Source organism: Cinclus cinclus, chromosome 20 (assembly GCF_963662255.1).
Source record: "Cinclus cinclus chromosome 20, bCinCin1.1, whole genome shotgun sequence".
In the NCBI taxonomy this organism is placed as follows: Eukaryota; Metazoa; Chordata; class Aves; order Passeriformes; family Cinclidae; genus Cinclus; species Cinclus cinclus.
Genome location: NC_085065.1, coordinates 2,752,764 through 2,773,379, shown reverse-complemented (window position 1 = coordinate 2,773,379; position 20,616 = coordinate 2,752,764). Strand labels below are relative to the sequence as shown.

Sequence of the window (20,616 nt, the reverse complement as noted above, 5' to 3'; positions counted from 1 at the left end):
CAGGCTCACAGCACATCCCTTCACCACTGCTGCAGGTGCAGGTCCATGCTGGTGTTCAGGTTGAGGTCGGCAACATCCAGGAAATCGATGTTGAAGATGCTGGGTCCCGCGGGGGTGAGCGAGCTGAAGCCGGTGGCCGAGCTGGGGGGGGTGAGGTCCAGCCACTCCATCGTTTCCCACGGAGACTCAGTGAAACTCATTTGTAAACCGGAGCCTTCGGCAGGGGAAGGGGACAGCTGGGTTTCCATGGGCGACAGGGGAGTCTGTAAAATCTCCTGGGAGTTGAGCAGTTCATCCGCGGCTTTGCCGGAGAACCCTTCCATCATCCCTTCGAAGTGGGGCTCCTCTCCCCCCATCTTCAGCAGGGCCATCTCGCTGACCCTGCCCAGGGGGCTGTGGGCATTGAGCAGCACCTCCAGGTGCGCGTCGCTGCTGCCCGGGCAGTGCTCGAACGGCAGCGGCGCCGAGGACACCGGCTCGAATGGGGCGGAGCCCTTGGCGACAGAGGCACCCGAGCTCCCTGTAGACACCATGATCTGAGGTACTTTCTGGAGGCAGGACCGATCTTCCTTGGCATTGGCAGGAATTTCTGTCAACAAATGAGAGGGATTTGAGGTGCTCTGGCAGTGCCCACCACCGCTGGGCACAGGGGCACCACCACAGCTCTCCAGCTGACTCTTGGGCATCCATATGGAGACTTGCTGCCCACTCAATCCCACTGGCACTGCTTGCCCACCCTCCCTGCGGGAAGCCTCGCACATTCTTGTTTTCTGACCTTGATCCCCCTGGTTTGGACGCAGTCCCTAGGGCACAAGCACTGGCAGCTGTCCCCAAGGGGCTGGGGAAGGGCACAGGCAGCACTTTGCACAGGAGAGGGCACCAGAAGGGCTCTGTGTGGGAGATGGCACTGGCAGCCCTGGGAATGGGGGGGATACTGGGGGCTGTGTGGGGACGGGACTGGCAGTACTGTGCACAGGGCCCCTGCCTTCCTGTCCCTTTTCTCTGCACAGTGACAGCCGAGCCCAGACCACCCCGTGGGGTCGGCACATGCAGGAACAGCTTCTGGGAGGGCCAATATGCTTTTGGGCTCAATCTCAGTGGCTGCTGGCACAGGGAGAGCAGGGGAAAGCTGTACTTGACTCAGGCAGCTCTGCTGGGGTGCACAGAATGCAATGAGCCCCATGGACCGATGCTGGCCTGCAGGGGAAGCCCCAGAGGGGAAGAGGGAAGCAGAGCATACCTCCACTCTCAATCAGCACGTCCAGGAGCTCGTCCATCTGCTGACTTCGTGTCATCTGCTGCAGCAAACGACAAAGAGGAGAGTAGAGGGCATTAGGAGGACAGTCCCTCCAGCCACAAGCCAGGTGGATGGCTCTAGACCCCAAAAAGGATGGCTCTAGACCCCACAAATGGCTTCCTCCCACACAGAAGAGAAGCCATACCAACACAGGGCTGGCAGCAGTGTTCAGGGCACTGCAGGGACGTGGCACAGTCACGGTGGATCCAGGGAGCAAAGCACCCTTCTCTGCTGCCAACCCTCTGCTCAGTGGCCACCACAGCCTGCCCTATCCCAGGACACACCAACGTTTTGGCACCAGCACCTCACACTGGCATGTGCCTGCCTGCCCTCCCTGCTCCCTGCACTGCCCAGTACTCCCTCCTCTCCCAGATGAGAACCTGGAAGACCTGCACACTGTCATAAGCCCATTTTCACCCTGCCAACAGCATTGCTCCACTTTCCTAAAGGCACCACCAGACCCAGCATGGAGGCTGCTCCCAGACTCTGATGGGAAGGAAGGTGTTCCTGGGCTGTGCCCAGTCCTCCCTGCAGGAGCAGCACTCCAGGGTATGGCTCTGGGGGGCAGATGGCACGGAGCAGGGTGAGGTTTCCTGGTGACCTGGGAATGCTCAAGGGTCTGTCTCTCACACAGCACTGAGCACTCAAAGAGAGCACACTGGCACCCCAGGGGACTTGGGGGTTGTCAGCACTCCTGGGTGCACAGGGGACACTATCCTGCCCAGCAGCGTGTCCGACTCTTTTGTGGCAGCTAGTCAGCAACTGACCCTTCAAAAAAGCCCGTTCCTCATGGAAACAGGCCTGTCCTACCCAGAGACCTCAGCACGGGTTGGAACTCCTGCAGCTGAGTCCCACTGACTGCAAACAGACATCATGGGCAGCTCTAGCCCTGCAGAAAAGAAAAACCATGCAGTTACCTGCTTCACTGCATCCTCATAGGGTGGAGGCTGCTTTACCTCTGACAGGGCTGGGTATGACTTACAAAAACTTGGGGATGAAATAGAAAACTTTTGGCCTGACTGCGCAGCCATCTGCATGGGGAAATACAGGGAAATGGAGTCAACGTACAGCAGGAGGCCCAGCTCCATCCTCCCTGCTGAGGTTGCTGTGATGCCAGGGAAAATGACAATTTTGTGGGTCAGATGAACTCGGACAAAATGCCTGTCTTTGAGCAGGACAGAGGCAGTAAACCAGCTCCCTGACCTAGCTCTGAGACCCAGGGCCAGGCTGGCCTCTCGCCACTGCCAGGGCACAGATACAGTGTCACAGGACAGCCTGGTGCTCAGCCAGCTGTGGACATGCAGGACAAAGGGAAGACAGAGATGCTGCTGGTGGTCAGCTGTGTTTGGCCAGTAATGAGGCACTTCCCCAGCCACCCCCATCACCACCTGACTGGGGGAATCTCACAGAGCTCAGGCAGGGAAGGTCACTCAAAAGAGGGAAGTCTCTGCCTGTGCCAAACACCTGCATATCTTTGCCAACTTGTTGCCAGGTTCCCCTTCCAGGGTGGATGGCATTTGAAGCACAGTGCCTGTCAGCTGCTGTCCCCATCACCTCTGGGCCCTTGCGTGTCCTTCCTCACTGCCTGGCCATGTGCTTGTCCCACAAAAACCAGCACCAGGGGATTGTCTCTCCAGGTGGGTTGGATCCAAGAGTGGATTCAGGGCAGCAGTGAGGTCACTCTGCCTGGCCATGCACATCCTGGCCACCTTTCTGTGAAGGGTAGTTGGAAGGAACACTACCCTTGGGTCATGGGAAACAGCACTGCAGCACTGGGCATAAAGGAAGAGTTCTTGCTAAAGAAGGACCCTCACTCCTGGGAGTCCCTTGCAGGCAGCAGAGGAATGTCCAGGATGGGAGCTGTTGGAGTTGGGATGAGCTGCAGGACACAACAGGACCATCCCCTCTGTGCACCCCCTGCCCTTGGGCAGTGAGGGATCAGCTGGAGATGCCCCAGTGGTGCCACTTCTCCCTCCTGAGCCTCACTGACCACTGCCCAAAGCAGCCCTGCTGCCTCTCTTGGGTATCATCTCACAGCACTATGTCCCACTGGCCCCACATCTCTGCTGCAGTGCTCAGTTCACCTCCACAGCCCCAGTACCTGCCTCACCCCAACCCCATTCCACTGGCAGCTCTATCTCTGCCCCTCCTCACCCTAAACTGCTACCCTTTCCCATCTCACTGGCCATGCTATTTGCCAACTGCCCATGGCACCTACCTCGCTATCCTCTGGACACAGCCCTGAGCCCCACTTTGTGCCACTGTGCAGGGCTGCACCCCAGTCCCTGCTCAGTGGGCTGGGAGAGGCCCTGCTCTGGTGTGGACTGTCTTGCACACCCAGCCTGCCCCTGCTATACACCTTTGTGCATATCTTACACTCCTGTGCATGGCACAGGCCACTGAAAGGTGCTGCTGCCTGGGGAGCCCTGGGAGGGCACTGGATGAACTGGGGTTGTGATCAGCAGAACCCTGTGCTGTTTTGTGCTGGCAGCTTGTCCTCCTCCCCAAGCAGCCATGAGAGGTGGCTGCTGAGGACAACTCTCTGCTGGGCTGGTGGCCGGATGGCCGGATGGGGAGGCACAAGCTCTCTCTGACTGCAGACCTCAACTGCCAGCCCTGCTCCAGTTTGCTGAGAAAAGGCTTCCCCAGGGCAACTGCTCTCCTCTAACCCAGTGATGAAAATCCTTCATGCACTGCTGGGAGCCACAATAGCTTGGCAAGATGCTGGAAAGCCCTGCAGCCCTGCAGTGGGGTCTCCCAGGGGTGTAGGAACTGTGCCAGGGTTCTCCCAGGAGCTGAGGGATCCATGCTGGTGCCTCTCTGCTGTGTACAGAGCTGTGCCAGGGCTCCATGGGGCATGGGCAGCTGTGCCAGGACTCCCCCAAGGACAGAGCAAGCTATGCCAGGATTCCCCCTGAGGGGAAAGGCAGCTGGGTTTGGACTCTTTTAGGGTAGATGAAGCTGTGCCAGTGCTCCCCCAGGGAACAGGGAGCTTGCCAGGACTCCTCCAGGGGCAAAGAGAGCATTGCCAGGGCTCCCCAGGGCAGAGAGAACTGTGCCAAGGCTCCACAGGACAGAGGAAACTGTGCCAGGGCTCCACAGGACAGAGGATGCTCTGCCAGGACTCTCCCAGGACATGGGCATCTTTGCCAGCGCTCACCTAGGAGCAAAGAGAGTTGTGCTGGGGTCCCCTGGGGAAGAGTGGAGCTGCAGCAGGAGCTGTGCCAGGGCTCCATGGGGCATGAGAGCTGTGCTGTGGCCCCTCCAGGGCAACTGACTGCGGTGGTAGGGCTCCCCAGAAGAAACCCTGCAAAGGACCGTGCAGCGCTATCAGCTTCCAACCCGTTGTCCATCCGCGATACTCTCTGCCCTTGCAGGCAGCCCCAGCTGCCGCCAGCAGCCCGAAAGGCCTCTCCCGTGTGGGTGTGACCCGTGGGGGTGTGGGCGGGCACTCACCGGCGCTGTGCGGAGGCAGCTGCTGCCCGGCGGGGACCCGCTGCGGCCCTCGGGGGACACCGGGAGCAGGTAGTGGCTGTTGGGGGACGGTGGCAGGCTGATGTGCTGGGGGCTCTTTGCAGCCCCCAGGGGAGAGTGCTGGGGCGAGCACTGCGGGCTCAGGAATGTCGAGGAGGTGATGGTGCTCTGCCCCGTGGGCTCCAAGCAGTGGCTATTTACAATGTGGGGCACCTGCGGTACCCCACAGTTACTCAGCTTATCCGAGCTGCCGGCCTGGCCTTTCAGGGCCATTTGTTTGGATGCAAATGGACAGCTGGACACGGTGTTTTCTTGTTTGATGGGAACACCAAAGAAATGCTGAGCAGGCTGCTGCTTCTCCTCAAGGCCATTGCTTCTCTTTCGCTTCTGGAGCTGCATCCGCAGCTCTTCCACCTGCCTCTGTTCCTGCTGCAGCTTCCACGTCAGTTCATTGATGACCTTCTGCTTCTCTACCAGCATCTTGTCTTTTTCTGTGTCTATTCCTTCCAGTTCCAGCTGGATGCTCCCTCCATTCATGCTGCTCATAAGGCTTTCCTCAGCACTGCCGTGAACCGGCGATGGCTGGAGACCGAACTGTGGAGAGGACATGGGCCCGTCGTTGAAGGTGTCGGGCAAAGAGCCACTCACAGAGAGGTCAGAGGAGGCAGGCGAGATGGGTGGGGTAGAGCTGGTGCTGCCAAAGTGGTAGAAGCCATTTGATAACATGCTGGTGGAGGACTGTGACTGGTAACTGGACAGGGTGCTTGTTGGAGTGACTGGGAAGGTGACGGTGGTGATCTCACTGAAGTTTGGCACCGTGCTGCTGCTGCACTCCTGGAAGGGCCGCAGCCGCTCCATCAGCGCTGTTTTGGTACCCGACACAGGCAGGCCTCGTATTCGGAGCTGCTGCCTCAGCTCTGACACCTAAAAGCAAAGTCACTCATGATCAGTCTCAGGGGCACATAAGCCCTTTAGAAACTCAGTGCTTCTGACAAGGAGTCTCAGATCACAGGCTCACAGCTTCCAGCTCTAAAGCTCTGACCTCCCAGGTGCTCCCTGTCTCACCTGCAGTCACTAGAGTCATCATGCACAGGCCTGACCACTGCACATCCTGCAGAATCTCAACCTTTCCTAACAGGAAAACCTTCCTCCTTCCTCCAAGAGCTGTGACTCCTCTCCATGAACCAGCAGAAGTCCTCGGAAGCAGCTCAAGAATCCCTTCCTACAATAGATTTCTCCATGAGCAGAGGAGTCTAACACAGACCAGGAGGCAGCTGATGGCTCAGAAACTGTGACATCTTGGAGCCACATATTCTGTGCTCAGGCATATGATTCAGTCACCTGAACTAGGGCAAACTCATGCTGTTTCTACTTCTGGGCTGCCCCCAGGTCTCTGCTCCTAGAAGGATTTGGTCTTCCCCATGACTGAGGGTCCACTAGCAAAGTATGAAAGAACAGCTGATATGGGGAACTCTCCCCATGCCCTTTCTTGCCTACATGATAGGTGCTCAAAACAGTGCATGTAGCAGGAGGTACCTGCTCATGCAGAGAGCTGAGCTGGCCTGGCTGAGGAGCTGAGTCACTAAGGGGCAGGGCACGACGCCCTACTGGCCTCTGGCTGGTCTGTCTGAGCATCCACAACATTCACCATAAAACCACATAGGGATGGAGCCAGGAGCTGCAGGAGCAGCAGCTCAGATCATCCTTTAGCCTGACCTGCAGCCTCCCCAGGCTACACCTTTGGTTTGCTGATACACAGGCTACAGCAGTGCACCCCTCACCACCTGCAGATCAGCAAGCCCTCATGTTCAAAACATCCCCAGTGACCAAGCTCTGCCCCACAGTGCTGTGCTGTACTCCTGGGTGGCTCAGAGCACGGGGGTTGAGGTGTGCTGATCTGAAACATGGCCCCTCCCAGCCTATGATACTCCCATAATATGCTCAGAGGCAGCACAGCACACTCAGGCCCTGACATTCTGCTCCTGTAGTTACAAAGTTTGCACTCACTTTGAGATCATCCAGGTTGGACGGCAGAGGGCCTGGCTTGATAGATGAGACACAAGTCTGGCCTGAAAAGGTGGTTTTCACTGGAGAAAGAGGGGTGTTGTTGCCAGAAGTTGATGAAGAATTTGAACTTTTGACCATTTGCTCATTTGATTGCCTGAAATAACAAAGGAGATTTGGGTAACTTGTCTGTTCCCCCAGGGTCTTTGTGCCCAGCATCCCACCCCTCAGCTCCCTTAGGTCTGCTGTCTCCTATATGAGACTTCAGGATGGCCAAGGAAAACCAGGCTGGGCTGTAGATTGCTGGTGTCCCACCAGCAGGTCACAGGTGCCCCAGCCATTATGCAAAGCCAGAATAGTTTAGAAGGAGTCTGTGCTGTTGCCACTCTTTTTGTTTCAGCAGCGTGCCTCTATCCCCCTACTCTCGCACACAGAGGGGAAGGTGTGGAGAGAGACAGGACTAAGTCCTGCTGCTGGCACAGTACCACTCACTTCAGCTGTCCTTGGTGCATCCCAGGGTAGTTGAAGTGCTGCTGCTGCTGCTGTTGCTGCTGCTGCTGCTGGCTGAGGATCTGGAGCTGCAGGAAGAGTTGCTGCTGCTGGAGCAATCTGGCATATGCAGAATCCATGGGTGGAGGGGACTTCTCTGCTTTCTGGTCTGGAGGGATGTACTGGTGGTACTTGAGCTTCTTTACTTTGGGTTTGGTATCTTTGGGCTTTTTGTGACGGTTCTTGCTATCACTGGATGATCTGGACTGTTGGGCCAAGAAGGAAAGGAATTAGGTGTGAGAAGAGCTCCTGTCATCCCATGGGACCTCAGAGGCCTGGGACAGAACAAAGGCAGCTCCTGCTGGCATTTTGACACTCCAACTCCAAGACCTGCTGAGCCTGGATGTGGGGGACTCCCTTGGCACTGCATCCCATCTCAGCCATGCTGGAGAGCACATGAGATGGAGAATGACCCTCCCTGCCTGGAAGGTATTGCAATATTGCCTTGTATCTCGTCCTGCTCCCAGCCCCAGAGGATGTTTTCAGTGCAGGACTCAAGCAATTGCCTCTAGCAAGGTGTATTGCTGTATTTTGTATAATTACACAATGAATTAAATTAGTTTTTGACATGAGGTTGCCTGCCTGAGTTATTCAAAGCCTTTAAGAGCAGACACCCAGAGCTCCCACACATTTGGGGCGCAACACGTGGGCACTTCTGGCTTGGATGGCCTGGGCTGGTTTCTCTCCTAGGCAGCCTAGAGGCACTGGCGTTACCTTCACGGCAGAGGGCACCGGCAGCGTCGGGCTCTCCTGCCCTGCTGGCTGCTTGGGGCTGTCACACTGGCTGCCCTGCCCCGGGGCAGTGTCTGGAGTGTGGCCATCGGCACTGGGGGGACGATCCTGCAAGGGAGAGGTGAGAGGGGCTGTGGGGCCGGACCCAGGAGCTGTCCAGCCTGGACAGGGGCTCCTGGAACCCCATTTCCTCAACCCGTGTTGTTCCCAATCCCCACGTGCATCAGTGCACTCCAGTCCCCTCATGTCTGTCCCAGCCACACGCTCAGGCTATCCCAGTCCTTTCCTAGTCCTCTGCCTCCACAGTCCTCCTTGGTTTTCCAGCCCTCCCAGTTTCACCTGGGCCCTGTATCTTTGCTCACTGCTGGCCCCTCAGTGTCCCCCAGACGAGCCCAGTCTTCCCAGCTCACCCGTGGATGGTCACAGCCCCTTTGGTCCTCCCCCACCCCAGTCTGCCCCAGTTCCTCCCCTTTCCCCCCTCCATCCCAGCCCCTCCAGTCTGCCTCAGTCCACTCCAGTTCTATATCCCCCAGCCCACCGTTCCCCCAGCCTCCACATTCCCCCAGTTCAGCCCAGTCCTACTGTTTCCCCAGCCTCCACATTTCCCTAATTTCCCCCCAGTTCCCCTGTTTCCCCTGCTTCCCCCCCCCTCCCCCGGTTTCCCCAATTCCCCCCCAGTCCCCCCAGTCTCTCGCTCCACCCCCAGCACTCCCTGGGGCTGCAGTGCCCGCGCCGGCCAGCAGTGGGCGCGCTGGCACCGCACCGCGCCGCGCGGTCACCCTGCTGGTCACAGAGAGTAACAGAGAGTAACGGAGAGTAACCGAGAGTAACAGAATCACAGAGCGTAAGGGAGAATAACAGAATGACAGAGAGTAACGGAGAGTAACAGAGAGTAACAGAATCACAGAGAGTAACGGAGAGTAACAGAGAGTAACGGAGAGTAACCGAGAGTAACCGAGAGTAACAGAATCACAGAGCGTAATGGAGAGTAACAGAATGACAGAGAGTAACAGATAGTAACGGAGAGTAACAGAGAGTAACAGAATCACAGAGAGTAAGGGAGAATAACAGAATGACAGAGAGTAATGGAGAGTAACAGAGAGTAACAGAATCACAGAGAGTAACGGAGAGTAACAGAGAGTAACAGAATCACAGAGAGTAACTGAGAGTAACAGAGAGTAACGGAGAGTAACATATAATAACAGAGAATAACAGAGAGTAACAGAGAATAACAGAATAACAACAGAATAACAGAATGACAGAATCACAGAGAGTAACAGAAAATAACAGAGAATCACAGAATAACAGAGAATATCAGAGAAACACAGAATCACAGAATCCCACAGAATCCCAGAATTAACCCAGCTGGAGACAACTTTTGAGATCATCGAGTCCAGCCTGTGGCCCAACACCACCCTGTCAACTAAAGCATGGCCCCGAGTGCCACATCCAGGCTTTGTCAAACACCTCCAGGGATGGTGACTCCCCCAGCTCCCTGGGCAGCCCATTCCAATGTTCCTTTCTGTGAACAATTTCTTCCTGATGTCCAAGCTGAACCCCCCCGGTTCAGCTCAAGGCTGTGTCCTCCTGTCCTGTCGCTGTTCCCTGGGAGCAGAGCCCGACCCCACCCTGGCTGCTCCCTCCTGTCAGGGAGTTGTGGAGTGATGAGGTCTGCCCTGAGCCTCCTCTTCTCCAGGATAAACATCCCCAGCTCCCTCAGCCTCTCCTCACAGGAATTGTGTTCCAGACCCCTCACCCCCTTCTCTGGGCACCCTGCAGCATCTCCACATCGCTCCTAAACCGAGGGGCCCAGAACAGGACACGGCACTCCAGGTGTGGCCTCACCAGCGCTGGTACAGAGGAGGAATCACTGCCCTGGGCCCGGGACCCCGCGTGTCCTTCGTGTGCTCCCTCCCTGTGCCATCCCCGCCCCACGAGTCTCCCCTGTCCCCCCGGATCTCCCCCGGCTCCAGGACGGCTCACCCTACCTGTGGAGCCCCGGCTGGGGCGGAGGGGGGCGGCTCCGGGGCCTTGGAGCCGGGGGACGGCTCGGCGGGGCCCGGGGAGCAGCGGCTGCGGGGCCGCTCCGGGGACAGCCCGTCATTGCTGCTGTCCTCCTCGAAGGCGAAGGCGTCGGTCTGCCGGGGAAAGCCGCCCTGGGTGCCTGCGGGGACAGAGGGGCGAGGTCAGAGCCTGCGGGGACGGGATGAGCCTCGTGTGGGCCTCGGCCGCGCCCACCGCCCCCTCCCCGGCCATGGGTGGGGGCACACGGGGTGCCCGGGGACTCGGCCCCGCGGCTGGGGCAGAACCGTGGACTGGGGAGCCTGGGACAGGGAGAGAGGAGGGGTCGGAGGAGCCAGGACCGTGGCTCATGTTCCTTGGGACAGGGAGAGAGGAGGGGTCTGGGGAGCCCGGCCGGCCAGCACAGCAGGGCTGGTGCAGACAGGTGGGACTGGTGCAGGAGGGGCTCTGCCATTCTGCCCCTCCACTGGGCTGGGATGGGAGAGGGGCACGAGTCGCCCTCCCTCAGCTGAGCACCCCAACTGAACATCCACACCACTCATGGGACTCTGTCCTCAGCAGAAGGACTGAGGTTGAAATGAGCTCAGAGTGATCCATGTGCTCACAGCACAAGACCCAACAAGAGTGGATGTGGCTGCAGGTGCACAGAGGCTCCCACATCCTCTCTCTGTCCACAGGTTTCACCCACCAGACGTGCTTCAAACCACTGCTACTGCCTGCCTGACAGCCCCAGGCTGCTCTGCCTCCTCAGCTCCCGCACTGTTATCTGCTAGTCAGATGGGAAAAGGTTTGACCCCAAGGTTTGATGATAAATAAAGTGCTGAGAAAAAAGATCTCATGTGAGCCTCAGGAGAGCTGCAGGTTGGGGTAGAGGAAGGAGCAGCGTGGCCACACTCGTAATCTCCTCGTGCTCATGTCTGGCATTTGTCAGGCAGCTTGGCACGCCGATAGTGAGGTGACAAATGAGGAAATAGGAAGGGCCTGGGGACAAGCTTCCACCTGTCCCTGCTGCTGGTCTAGCAATGTGCACCTTCTCAATGACACGCACCTCCTGCTCTGACCCCTGCCCCTATCTGAGAGATAAGGGTTATCTCCACTCCCTGCAGCTGCTGGTGCCAGGGTGGGCGAGGACAGAGCCCTGGCTCCCTGCCTGAGCTGCTGCCCAGACATGGGCTGGGGAAATGAGATCAGATGTGTTCAACTTGCTCCCTTCATAAGTCCCTGGAAAGAGGGCCTGTGTCCTCACCATCCTCTCCATCAGAGGCAGCACCCAAACAAGTCCCTGAGGAGCTGCAGCATTGCGTGGGCCACCTGGGCTGCATGGGAGCTGCTTCCCATGCCTGCAGGCCAGCGTGGACATCCCCTCTTGGGAAAAAATGCCTCCAAGCAAGGGGGGCTTTTGGATCTGCACTGCTCCTGCTGCGCTTGCAGGGAAGTGTGTACTGGGAAGTGGTGCCAAAGCTGGGAGCACAAGGGACCTTCAGGACACAGTGACAGCCCAGAACATGACAGCAATGTGCTGCATCCTGCTGCTTGATACTGCAGGGCTGTGCCAATGGGGAATGCTTCCCTTATCTGTCCTGCTCTCACCCAGCTCGGCCTGAGCATATTGTTTCTTGATCCCGTGTTCCTGCTGTAATCTCAGGCAGGATGGTGTTTGCTCCAGGCTGTTTCTAATGCACTGGGTATTGTCCTCTTGAGCGCATTGGACAAAGTGATGACAAGGACCTGGTAAAAAAAGTTTCTTGTATCACTGTTCAGCTATGCAGGACACTGGCGGCCTCCTGTCACTGGGACGTTTGGGCTTTCGGTTGGGGTCTGGCACTTTCTGCTCACCCTGCCGGAGGTGATTAGAGGAACACGTCAGCTGAACTTTCCACTGTATAAACAGTTGAGATTCCAAGGTTAAAGTAAAATGATTTTAAACCCTGTCATCTTTCTGGTATTGCAAAAACAAAAGGCTTAACGTTCAGAAGTGTCAGTACTCTTCTCTGCTCTGTGTTCAGCCCTTTGCCCCAAACTATAAGTACTACAAGGTGCCTCCGACTCCAAAAATGAGCTTGAGGATCCTTCAACTTGAGGCTTTCTTCTGCAGAAACCTGAGGGCTGGGATGCTGTTCCTGGTGAGGCTGCACCACCTTCTTCTCATGGCACCCTATGGTACCAAGCAACTTCATGCTGGACCCTAATGTGCTGAGTGTTTCATCCTGGCTTACAAGGACACATTTTTTCCCTAGCAATGTGATAAAGAGCATTGTGAAAGGGAGCAATTTAAAACTGAACAAATCATTTCTAAGCTAGACTTTTTGTTTTTAACAGTTTGGTCCAGTAAATCTCTGTTTGCCATGAGCTCTTGACAAGGCAGCTGGAGAGACACTCTATTCAAGATTCAAGCTCATTTGCCCAGTCTCCAAACCTCAGCACCAGGGGATAAAGTCATTCTCACACTGCCTCAAATGTTTATAAGGAGGGGGGCGGATTTTTTGAAACTTTTTTTCCCCCCCACTGTTCTCTCCTTTAGTAAGTAGCCTGGGAGATTTTACTTGAACTCTCCTTAAAAATTCCTCTTCAGGCAGAGTCCTGGAACATTTCACCTTCAAAGAGGAGAGCTGCGACACGCTGGGAACAGAGCAGCTCCAGGGCCAGGCTGGAGAAGCTGCATACACAGCCTGCATTTCACAGCCCCCAAACCAAGAGCAGGAATAGTTGGACAGGACAGAGCAGTGTCTGAGCCTGGAATATTTAATATCTTTTAAGATGGTTTCTGAGATGAAATGAAAATCAAAGTGCTTCCTGTTTCAACTCTCATTTTTGGCATCTTTCCCGCCACTCCAAGACCCTTTCTGTCCCAAAGCCCTGCCATTGTCCCCAGCTTTCTCTGAGCTCCAGAACAGACCCTTTAAATGGGATTATGCCAGTGGAAATGAGGAACTGTGAGCAACAGAACAAGCAGCTTCTAAGGGCAGAGCAGCTCTCAGTGCCTCATTGGAGACCTGAGTGCCAGTTTGGACATGTGGAGACAGCCCCAGACTTCAAAAATAAGGATTGCTGTCCTGTCACTGCAGGACGCTGTGGGCTTTCCTGCTCCTTTCTCTGCTCTTGGACCTCCCTGTTCTGGCACTGGGCCCTGGTGAAATTTGAGTCACCTTTCTGCTCTGTGTTGGCTCCCACACCAGTTTCCCTACAGCAGTGTGGGGGAAGTAACTGTGGATGATTCTTCCTCCCTCCTCTGGTGGGAAGAGGTGATAGAGGAAAACCTAGCCTAGCCTTCTGGTTGGTAGAGTGTACCCTCTTTGGGGGTGCAGGCCCCTGCTCCTATTCTCCAGAAATTTAGCACCCCTAGGATGCTCCACACTCTAGGGATGCAGCATCCTGCTCTGCTGGGTCCTGCATACCACTAGCACCAGTGGTTAAAAAAAAATAAAATAAAAGAGAACCCACAGCCTTACTGAACTGGGGCCACTCTACCCCATTTACTGGGATGAGAGCTTGGCAGGGCACAAGTGGGAGAATCTGGGCTGGTCTCACAACCAACACCTGTGTACTCAGGTTCTCTCCCATGCTGAAGGAAGGAGTGTCCTCTCTCCAACAGTATCACTTCTGTGCTCAAAGCGTTGGGGAGGGAAGGGGGTGTAAGAAGGGAGGTTCTTTCTGGGGGAATGTAGCTGAGCCATGGTGCATGTTTCAGTGTCACTGCTCTGAGAGCTCTGTGCTCACAGGCTGTGCTGGGCTGGGCTGGTTACTGTGAAAATAATGACATTTAAGCAATAAATGCAGCTCTTACATCCAGGTCGGTGAATTCCTGCATTCACTGTGCTGCATTCAGCAGCCCCTGCCCCACTCCATGTGCACACACAACACACACGTTCACTGGCACTACCTTTTATGGCCTCTTTCACAGCCGAGTCCACGGGAATAATATTCTTTTCCACCAGCTCCAAAGGACCCGGCCTGAGCGCAATCTTTTCATTGAGGTCATCTGCCAGTCGGGCTCTTTTCAGCTTCATTTGAGTGGACTGAATGGACCCTTCTGCAGCCGAGTCTAAAAGACCAAACAGAAGCATCAGGACCAGGGGTGCCTGTGGGCACAGCACTCAGTGAGAACGTGGTGCCCTTCAGCACAGCCTCTGGGGACTGTGGCCAGTACCTGAGTGTGGCTCAGCACTGCAGGACCTGCTCTGCTAGACTGAGTGGGGCTGCTGGGGTTTGGGACATGGGTCCTTCTCTGAGCCTAAGGCCCAGCTTGTCCATTCCCAAACAAAAGCCTCTGTCTACCATCTTGGGCTTGTAAACCCAGCCTACAGCCGGACCATCCTCTGCAAGGCCTAGGAGTGATCTGTGATGGAAACTTCATGAGCAAGCTACCACTTACAAGGGCCAAAGGGGTCTCCTGCTCCTGCCTGCCAGGAGCACATTGGCACCTTATGGGCTAGTGCAGATGGGAAACAGCTGGAGAATAGAACCACTGGCAGTGCTTGACAACTGGAGTAAATGGCTTACACTGAAATAAAAAATGCTGAGTCTTGGGCTGTGGACTTTTGGAGGTGCCATGACTACAGTGCTCCAGTGCTCAGTGCTCCAGTTTTTCAGGGGAAAAACAAGCTGGGGAGGAGCAGAGCAAAAGCAGGTAGATCTGGAAGCTACAGCTCTACCAAAGCCAGCTGAGAAGACCCCAGTTATTGAAGGATGACAGAATAGCAACTAAGACAGGTTTCCTGAACAAAGCTATCTGGCTTCTCTCTTGGACCAGGAGTGAGTAGTGAGGGAGTCCAGACCATTTCTAAACCAGACCATTTCTAAGCCCTTGAGGGTCTAAAGTAAGAACATCCACATGTAGGTTGATCTATCTTCAAAGCCTGGACACTCTCTGGAAGAGATACTGTAGGGAATACAAGCTACAGGGCTTAATACCATGGAAATTCTCTACAGGAGGTCAGGAGAGCTGGTCTAGGGCCATTCCTGGCCTCAGATTATACAGACCAGTGAATACAAATGAGCTCCTTGAGGTGAACTGTAACAGAAGGGGTGTCTGTAAAGCACTTGGATGATGCAAACTGTGTCACCTGGCCAGTTCCAATCACCTCTAGGTCCAGTTGTGTACAAAATGGATTTGTAAGTCAAATCCACAAAAAGGATATGCCAAGACACAGCTCTGAAATGCAGAGCAGGATGGACAGAGGTGTGAGCAGAGGCTGTAGGTAAGGGGGATGTGGGGCAGCACATGCATCTTGCTGAATGCACAGCCAGGCATTCTCTGCTCTCTGCAGTCTCTTTCTCCTCGCTGGCTCTGTCCCTGTCCATGTCCAGGGACTGAAGCTGCCTCCATGGCTGGTAACAGCTCCCTCATCTCCAGTTCACATTGCTTCTGTTATTTAACCTAAGACAAAGACACTCTCCATCTCCTAAACAAGCAATGGTGTTAGCTTATTTTAGGGATGGAAACCCAAGGGAAAAGCAAGGCAGCAACACTGATCCAGCATGGGACCCAGGCTCAGCCCTCCTGCCTGCCAGAGGGAAAAAGAAATACGGATTGCATCCATGCTAAGAGCAGAGGGCAGAATTCACAGCTGCCAGAGAGTGATCTGCTTCTTCCAGGCAAGAGACAGGACTCAAGGAGGGAGGGAGGCTGCACATCCTCTCTGTCTCTAAGGATCTTGTTATCTCTGGAGATAACGAGGGACACTGTGGTGTTCTGCTGTCTGTGATGGGATACAGCCCTGCCAGCTCTCTGTCTGAGAGGGAACACCAGGATGGGAGAGGAGAGAGCTGCTGTGGCTCATGGACTGATAACAGCAAGGCTTTTCATACAGCTCTGCTTGGGTCATTGACTGCACAGGCTGTCACATAGAATATCCAGAATTATAGCAGCACAAAATATGTCCAGCTTTGGGAAGGTGTTACAATGAGCTGCTATAGGAATTTTAGTGCCCTGGACAACAAATTCCCTGGGTTTACTCTTCGTGATCAGACATTGACACTGGTGTCTAATAACAGAGTTCTCTCTCATAGCTGTACTCCACTGTTCCCTACAGCATCTTACAGTGCTTCCTGCCAGAGATGGGAGAAAGACTGGGTGGCCTTGGTACTGCATCTGTCAGTGAATAAAAGCGTGTCCTGTTTCCTGAACACCAGGTCTGGACAGAATTCCATTTGACGTGTCCCGTTTGAGTCTGCCCCCCATGAGCAGCTGGAACAAAGTAATGGCAATGAGATTCCTGAATGAACACAAGAAGGGCAGGAGAAACACGAGTCCCAAGGCAGGAGACACAAGGAGTATGTGGGAGAAGCTCAGGCAGTCTTACCTTGCAGAATGTGCATATTCACCAGGTCTGACCTCTCAGGTCTGCTTCTGATCTTGTGCTTGAGATAATCTTCAGTCTGCAGAACACAAATGCAAAGTTACCTGGCTAGAGCAGCAATAAGGTACTGAGAGCACCTGCCCCTGTGCCATGCCAAGGCTCTTTTGGCTTTATTACAAGCTGTGTTGAGTGAGCTCCCAAATTATACTTTTGATCACTGAAACACTTGGGCAGAAGTTCTTCAGAAAGAGAACAATGTGCACGTAGCTGCTGACTGTTCTCTGCACCCACTGCTGTGCCCTTTGCCACCACTATGATGCCTGAAATGTTATGAGAACTCATAGGAAGGGTGAGACATTTCCTGCGAGTGGTGGGCCTGAACACCACATCACCTCTGAGAGATGCTGCAGAATGGCCTGGTAGCAGTGGCTTCTGTGGGAAGCCCAGCACTCCCAGGTGAGCAATCAGGCAGAACCAGTTATGAAGCCACTCAGGCTCTCTAGCCAGGTCAGCCACGAGGCTTAACCTTCCTGCAGCCTTGCAGCCCCTGTGCTCTGTGGTTCCTCACCCAAGCTGTGATATGGGGTTGGGAAGATCTGCTTTGCAGTCACTGCAGCTGGGCTTGTGATGGACACGGTCCTGGAGCCTTGTGCCAACTCGCTCTTGGCTTTAGGAACAGAGAGGCACACAGAGGTACAGGAACACCATCCATAAGAGCCAAGAAAGTCAGCCTTGAGGGCAGATGACCTCAAGAATACAAATATAAGCTTATCCCCTGGTGAAGAAAAGCTAGAGCTCCGTTTAGACAAGCTCTTAGCTAAGCTGAGCTTCAAGAAGAAGTAGTACAAAAATTGTACACAGTTCAAAGAGGTTAAAATCTTAAAGAGAAATATAAAAGAATAGTACAAGCAGCTGGAGCAAAATTGGAAATGTACAGGATCATGAGAAAAAGATCTTATAAGGACTTCTGCAGCCAGGATCAGGCAATGGAAAGTGTTGTCTCTGTTCCATAAACAGGAAAAATAATTGTGCATACTGCTGAGATGGCTACAGGACTTAATGCCTTTAAAAAACCATCCTCACTAGAAAGATAAATGGCTCTTTATCAAACAGGTGGCTCAGCCAAGAACCTTCAGCAACAAAAGAGAAGAAACCCCAGTTGTCAAGTTGGAGAACAGGGTGGAGGGTACTCAGAGGAGTTAAATGTTCCCAAACAATTTTAAGACACATGAGGCTGGAGTAATAGCAACTATCTATGGTTTTCCAGGAAACTGGGCAAAGGAGAGTAATTGCTAGCTTTAAAAGAGATGGGAAGAAGAAACTAGGAAATTATAAAGCAGACAGCAAGATACTGGACCAAGTAATCAAACAATCTATATAAATGAATTTTGAACATAGCAATGAGGTGAGCAACAGCCAGGATGGATTTATCAAGAACAAATCATATCACACCAACCAAAATTCCTTCTATGGAGAAATGACAGTTTTCTGTTACAGGAATAAACATGAATATCATGCAGCTTGACTCGAGGCATGTTTTGACATTATCTCCCATGGCTTTCTCACATGCAAGCCAGAGAAATTTTGTCTGGATAAGAATAATATAAAAAAGAAGCATAGCTATGGATCACCAGAGGAATTGGAAATGGCTCAGAGTCTAAACAGAAGAATAAATCAAATCCTGTTACAAGGCAATTTTTCCTGCTAGTCAATATATTAATTATTGCCTTAAATGATAGAAGACATACTCCTTCATTCTAAATCATTCAAGGCTAACTGATTACAGTGCACCATGATTTGGCACAATAGATGATCTGAAATACATGTGCTAAAGTTTAAAGAAGGAAATTTGGGAAGGGCTGTGTTCAGGTCACAGCCACAGCTAAGCCAGCTGATTAAGCACTGCAGTGGATGAAGACTTAATGCACCAGAAATACTCCTGCAGTAGTCACTGGACAGGGCCTTAGGCAGAAATTACTCCATGTACTGAAAAAGCATAAAAGGTTCTGGAGAGTCCAGTGATCAGCAGCTGACCCACAACCCCAAAGCAGCAAGGGAGACACAGCACTGGGTGTCAGCTCAGCCCTGTTCTGTGCCCTGCATCTGAAAGGGTCCATGGAAAGTCCATGTCTGGGCAGACAGCTACAGACATCACCACTGAGTCAGAGATGAGATCAGTGATGGGGGTAAATGGGAGGGGAGGTTGGTCAGTCCAGAGGTGAGATGGCTATTGGGACACAGGAGTCAAAACAGCTTTTAAAAGTGCTGCAGGAAAAAAAGAGTTCTGAATATACACACACTAGTGTGCTCAAACTTCAGCAGAACAGCTTGGGCTGGGAATCAAGGGCCAAGTGCTCACAGTACAGTTCAGAGAGCATCAGAGCAGGGCACAGGCACTGGGTGTCCATCAGTGCTCACACCCCAGAGCAGGGCACAGGCACAGGGTGTCTGTCAGTGCTCACACCCCAGAGCAGGACACAGGCACTGGGTGTCTGTCAGTGCTCACACCCCAGAGCAGGGCACAGGCACAGGGTGTCTGTCAGTGCTCACACCCCAGAGCAGGGCACAGGCACAGGGTGTCTGTCAGTGCTCACACCCCAGAGCAGGGCACAGGCACAGGGTGTCTGTCAGTGCTCACACCCCAGAGCAGGGCACAGGCACTGGGTGTCTGTCAGTGCTCACACCCCAGAGCAGGTCACTGGGTGTCTGTCAGAGCTCACACCCCAGAGCAGGGCACAGGCACTGGGTGTCCATCAGTGCTCACACCCCAGAGCAGGGCACAGGCACAGGGTGTCTGTCAGTGCTCACACCCCAGAGCAGGACACAGGCACTGGGTGTCTGTCAGAGCTCACACCCCAGAGCAGGGCACAGGCACAGGGTGTCTGTCAGAGCTCACACCCCAGAGCAGGGCACAGGCACTGGGTGTCTGTCAGAGCTCACACCCCAGAGCAGGGCACAGGCACAGGGTGTCTGTCAGTGCTCACACCCCAGAGCAGGTCACTGGGTGTCTGTCAGTGCTCACACCCCAGAGCAGGTCACTGGGTGTCTGTCAGTGCTCACACCCCAGAGCAGGGCACAGGCACAGGGTGTCTGTCAGAGCTCACACCCCAGAGCAGGGCACAGGCACAGGGTGTCTGTCAGTGCTCACACCCCAGAGCAGGTCACTGGATGTCTGTCAGAGCTCACACCCCAGAGCAGGGCACAGGCACAGGGTGTCTGTCAGTGCTCACACCCCAGAGCAGGGCACAGGCACTGGGTGTCTGTCAGTGCTCACACCCCAGAGCAGGTCACTGGATGTCTGTCAGAGCTCACACCCCAGAGCAGGGCACTGGGTGTCTGTCAGTGCTCACACATTAGCCAGGACCTGCCCAGTGGGGCTGTCCTGCTCGGGGCAGAGCCATGACAGCCACCCCACAGCCCTTCTGTGCTGGGCTGCTGGGTGAGTGCTCAAGCCCGGCTGAGCCAGACAGCCCCAGGAAAGCCAGCCTGCTCTCTGTCCTCCACTCCAGCAATATGTTACAGGAAATCAACTTCAAAGTCTGCTGTGCTGGCCCACTGCCAGCCTCTAACATTGCCAGTGACATGTTTAAACAAATAATAGACATTTTATTTACTAAAGTCCTTACAACGCCTTGCCCTTCCCCCTTATTTTTCCCAGCTTATTTCCACCAACACAGTCCCGTGCTTGGCCCGTGCATAGGTTTGCCTGGTTCCTGTGCCAGGTCAGAGCAAGCTGGTGTCTGCACCTGCGTGCATTTAAACTCACATAACGCATTTCCAACTAATCCTTAGATCAGGTCCTGACTTGGGCTCAGCTCCAGCTGCTGTCCCACAGCTGTGCTTCTGCTGTGACTTCAGTTCCTTTGGACTCTGGCTGTTAATAAGCTGCATTTGTGTCTCTAGGGTGCAAACGATGAAGACTTCAGATGTGAGCTTTTTTAACATCAGCTGAAGCAGAGGAGCTTTCACAACACATGAACAGCTATCTGCTTTCTGTTTGCACAACATCAGCTTGGGGGAGTATCAGCTAAACAACAAATGCCTTTGAGCAACTGTCTGGAAACAGCTGCTGATCTTCCCGGTCCCAGGTCTAAGCAGGGCAGCTTTGCAAGGGAATAATGTTTGTTATGGGCTGTGCTCAGTGTCTTCATTAGCACTTTCTAAACATGCCTGTGGTTTGGGATAGACTAGACCATCCTTCCCCTTTCCCCAGGCAACTAGCCAGTGAAAGTTTTTGAA

The 20,616-nt window shown here is 54.2% G+C and overlaps 1 protein-coding gene across 2 annotated transcripts; it reads right to left on the bottom strand.

The window, feature by feature from the left end:
* Positions 1-16,456, bottom strand: MYOCD (myocardin). Of its 2 annotated transcripts, XM_062506059.1 has the most exons (11): positions 16,381-16,456; positions 13,959-14,120; positions 10,045-10,220; positions 8,039-8,164; positions 7,655-7,657; positions 7,268-7,530; positions 6,779-6,932; positions 4,754-5,695; positions 2,215-2,328; positions 1,241-1,298; positions 1-589 (listed from the first exon to the last, which is right to left on the bottom strand). In XM_062506059.1, the coding sequence occupies exons 1-11, from the start codon at positions 16,394-16,396 to the stop codon at positions 21-23; spliced, it is 2,583 nt and encodes an 860-aa protein (XP_062362043.1). In that variant the 5' UTR covers positions 16,397-16,456; the 3' UTR covers positions 1-20. The 2 variants fall into 2 exon arrangements, with proteins under 2 accessions (XP_062362043.1, XP_062362044.1); XM_062506060.1 differs by lacking the exon at positions 7,655-7,657.
* Positions 16,457-20,616: the final 4,160 nt, after the last annotated feature.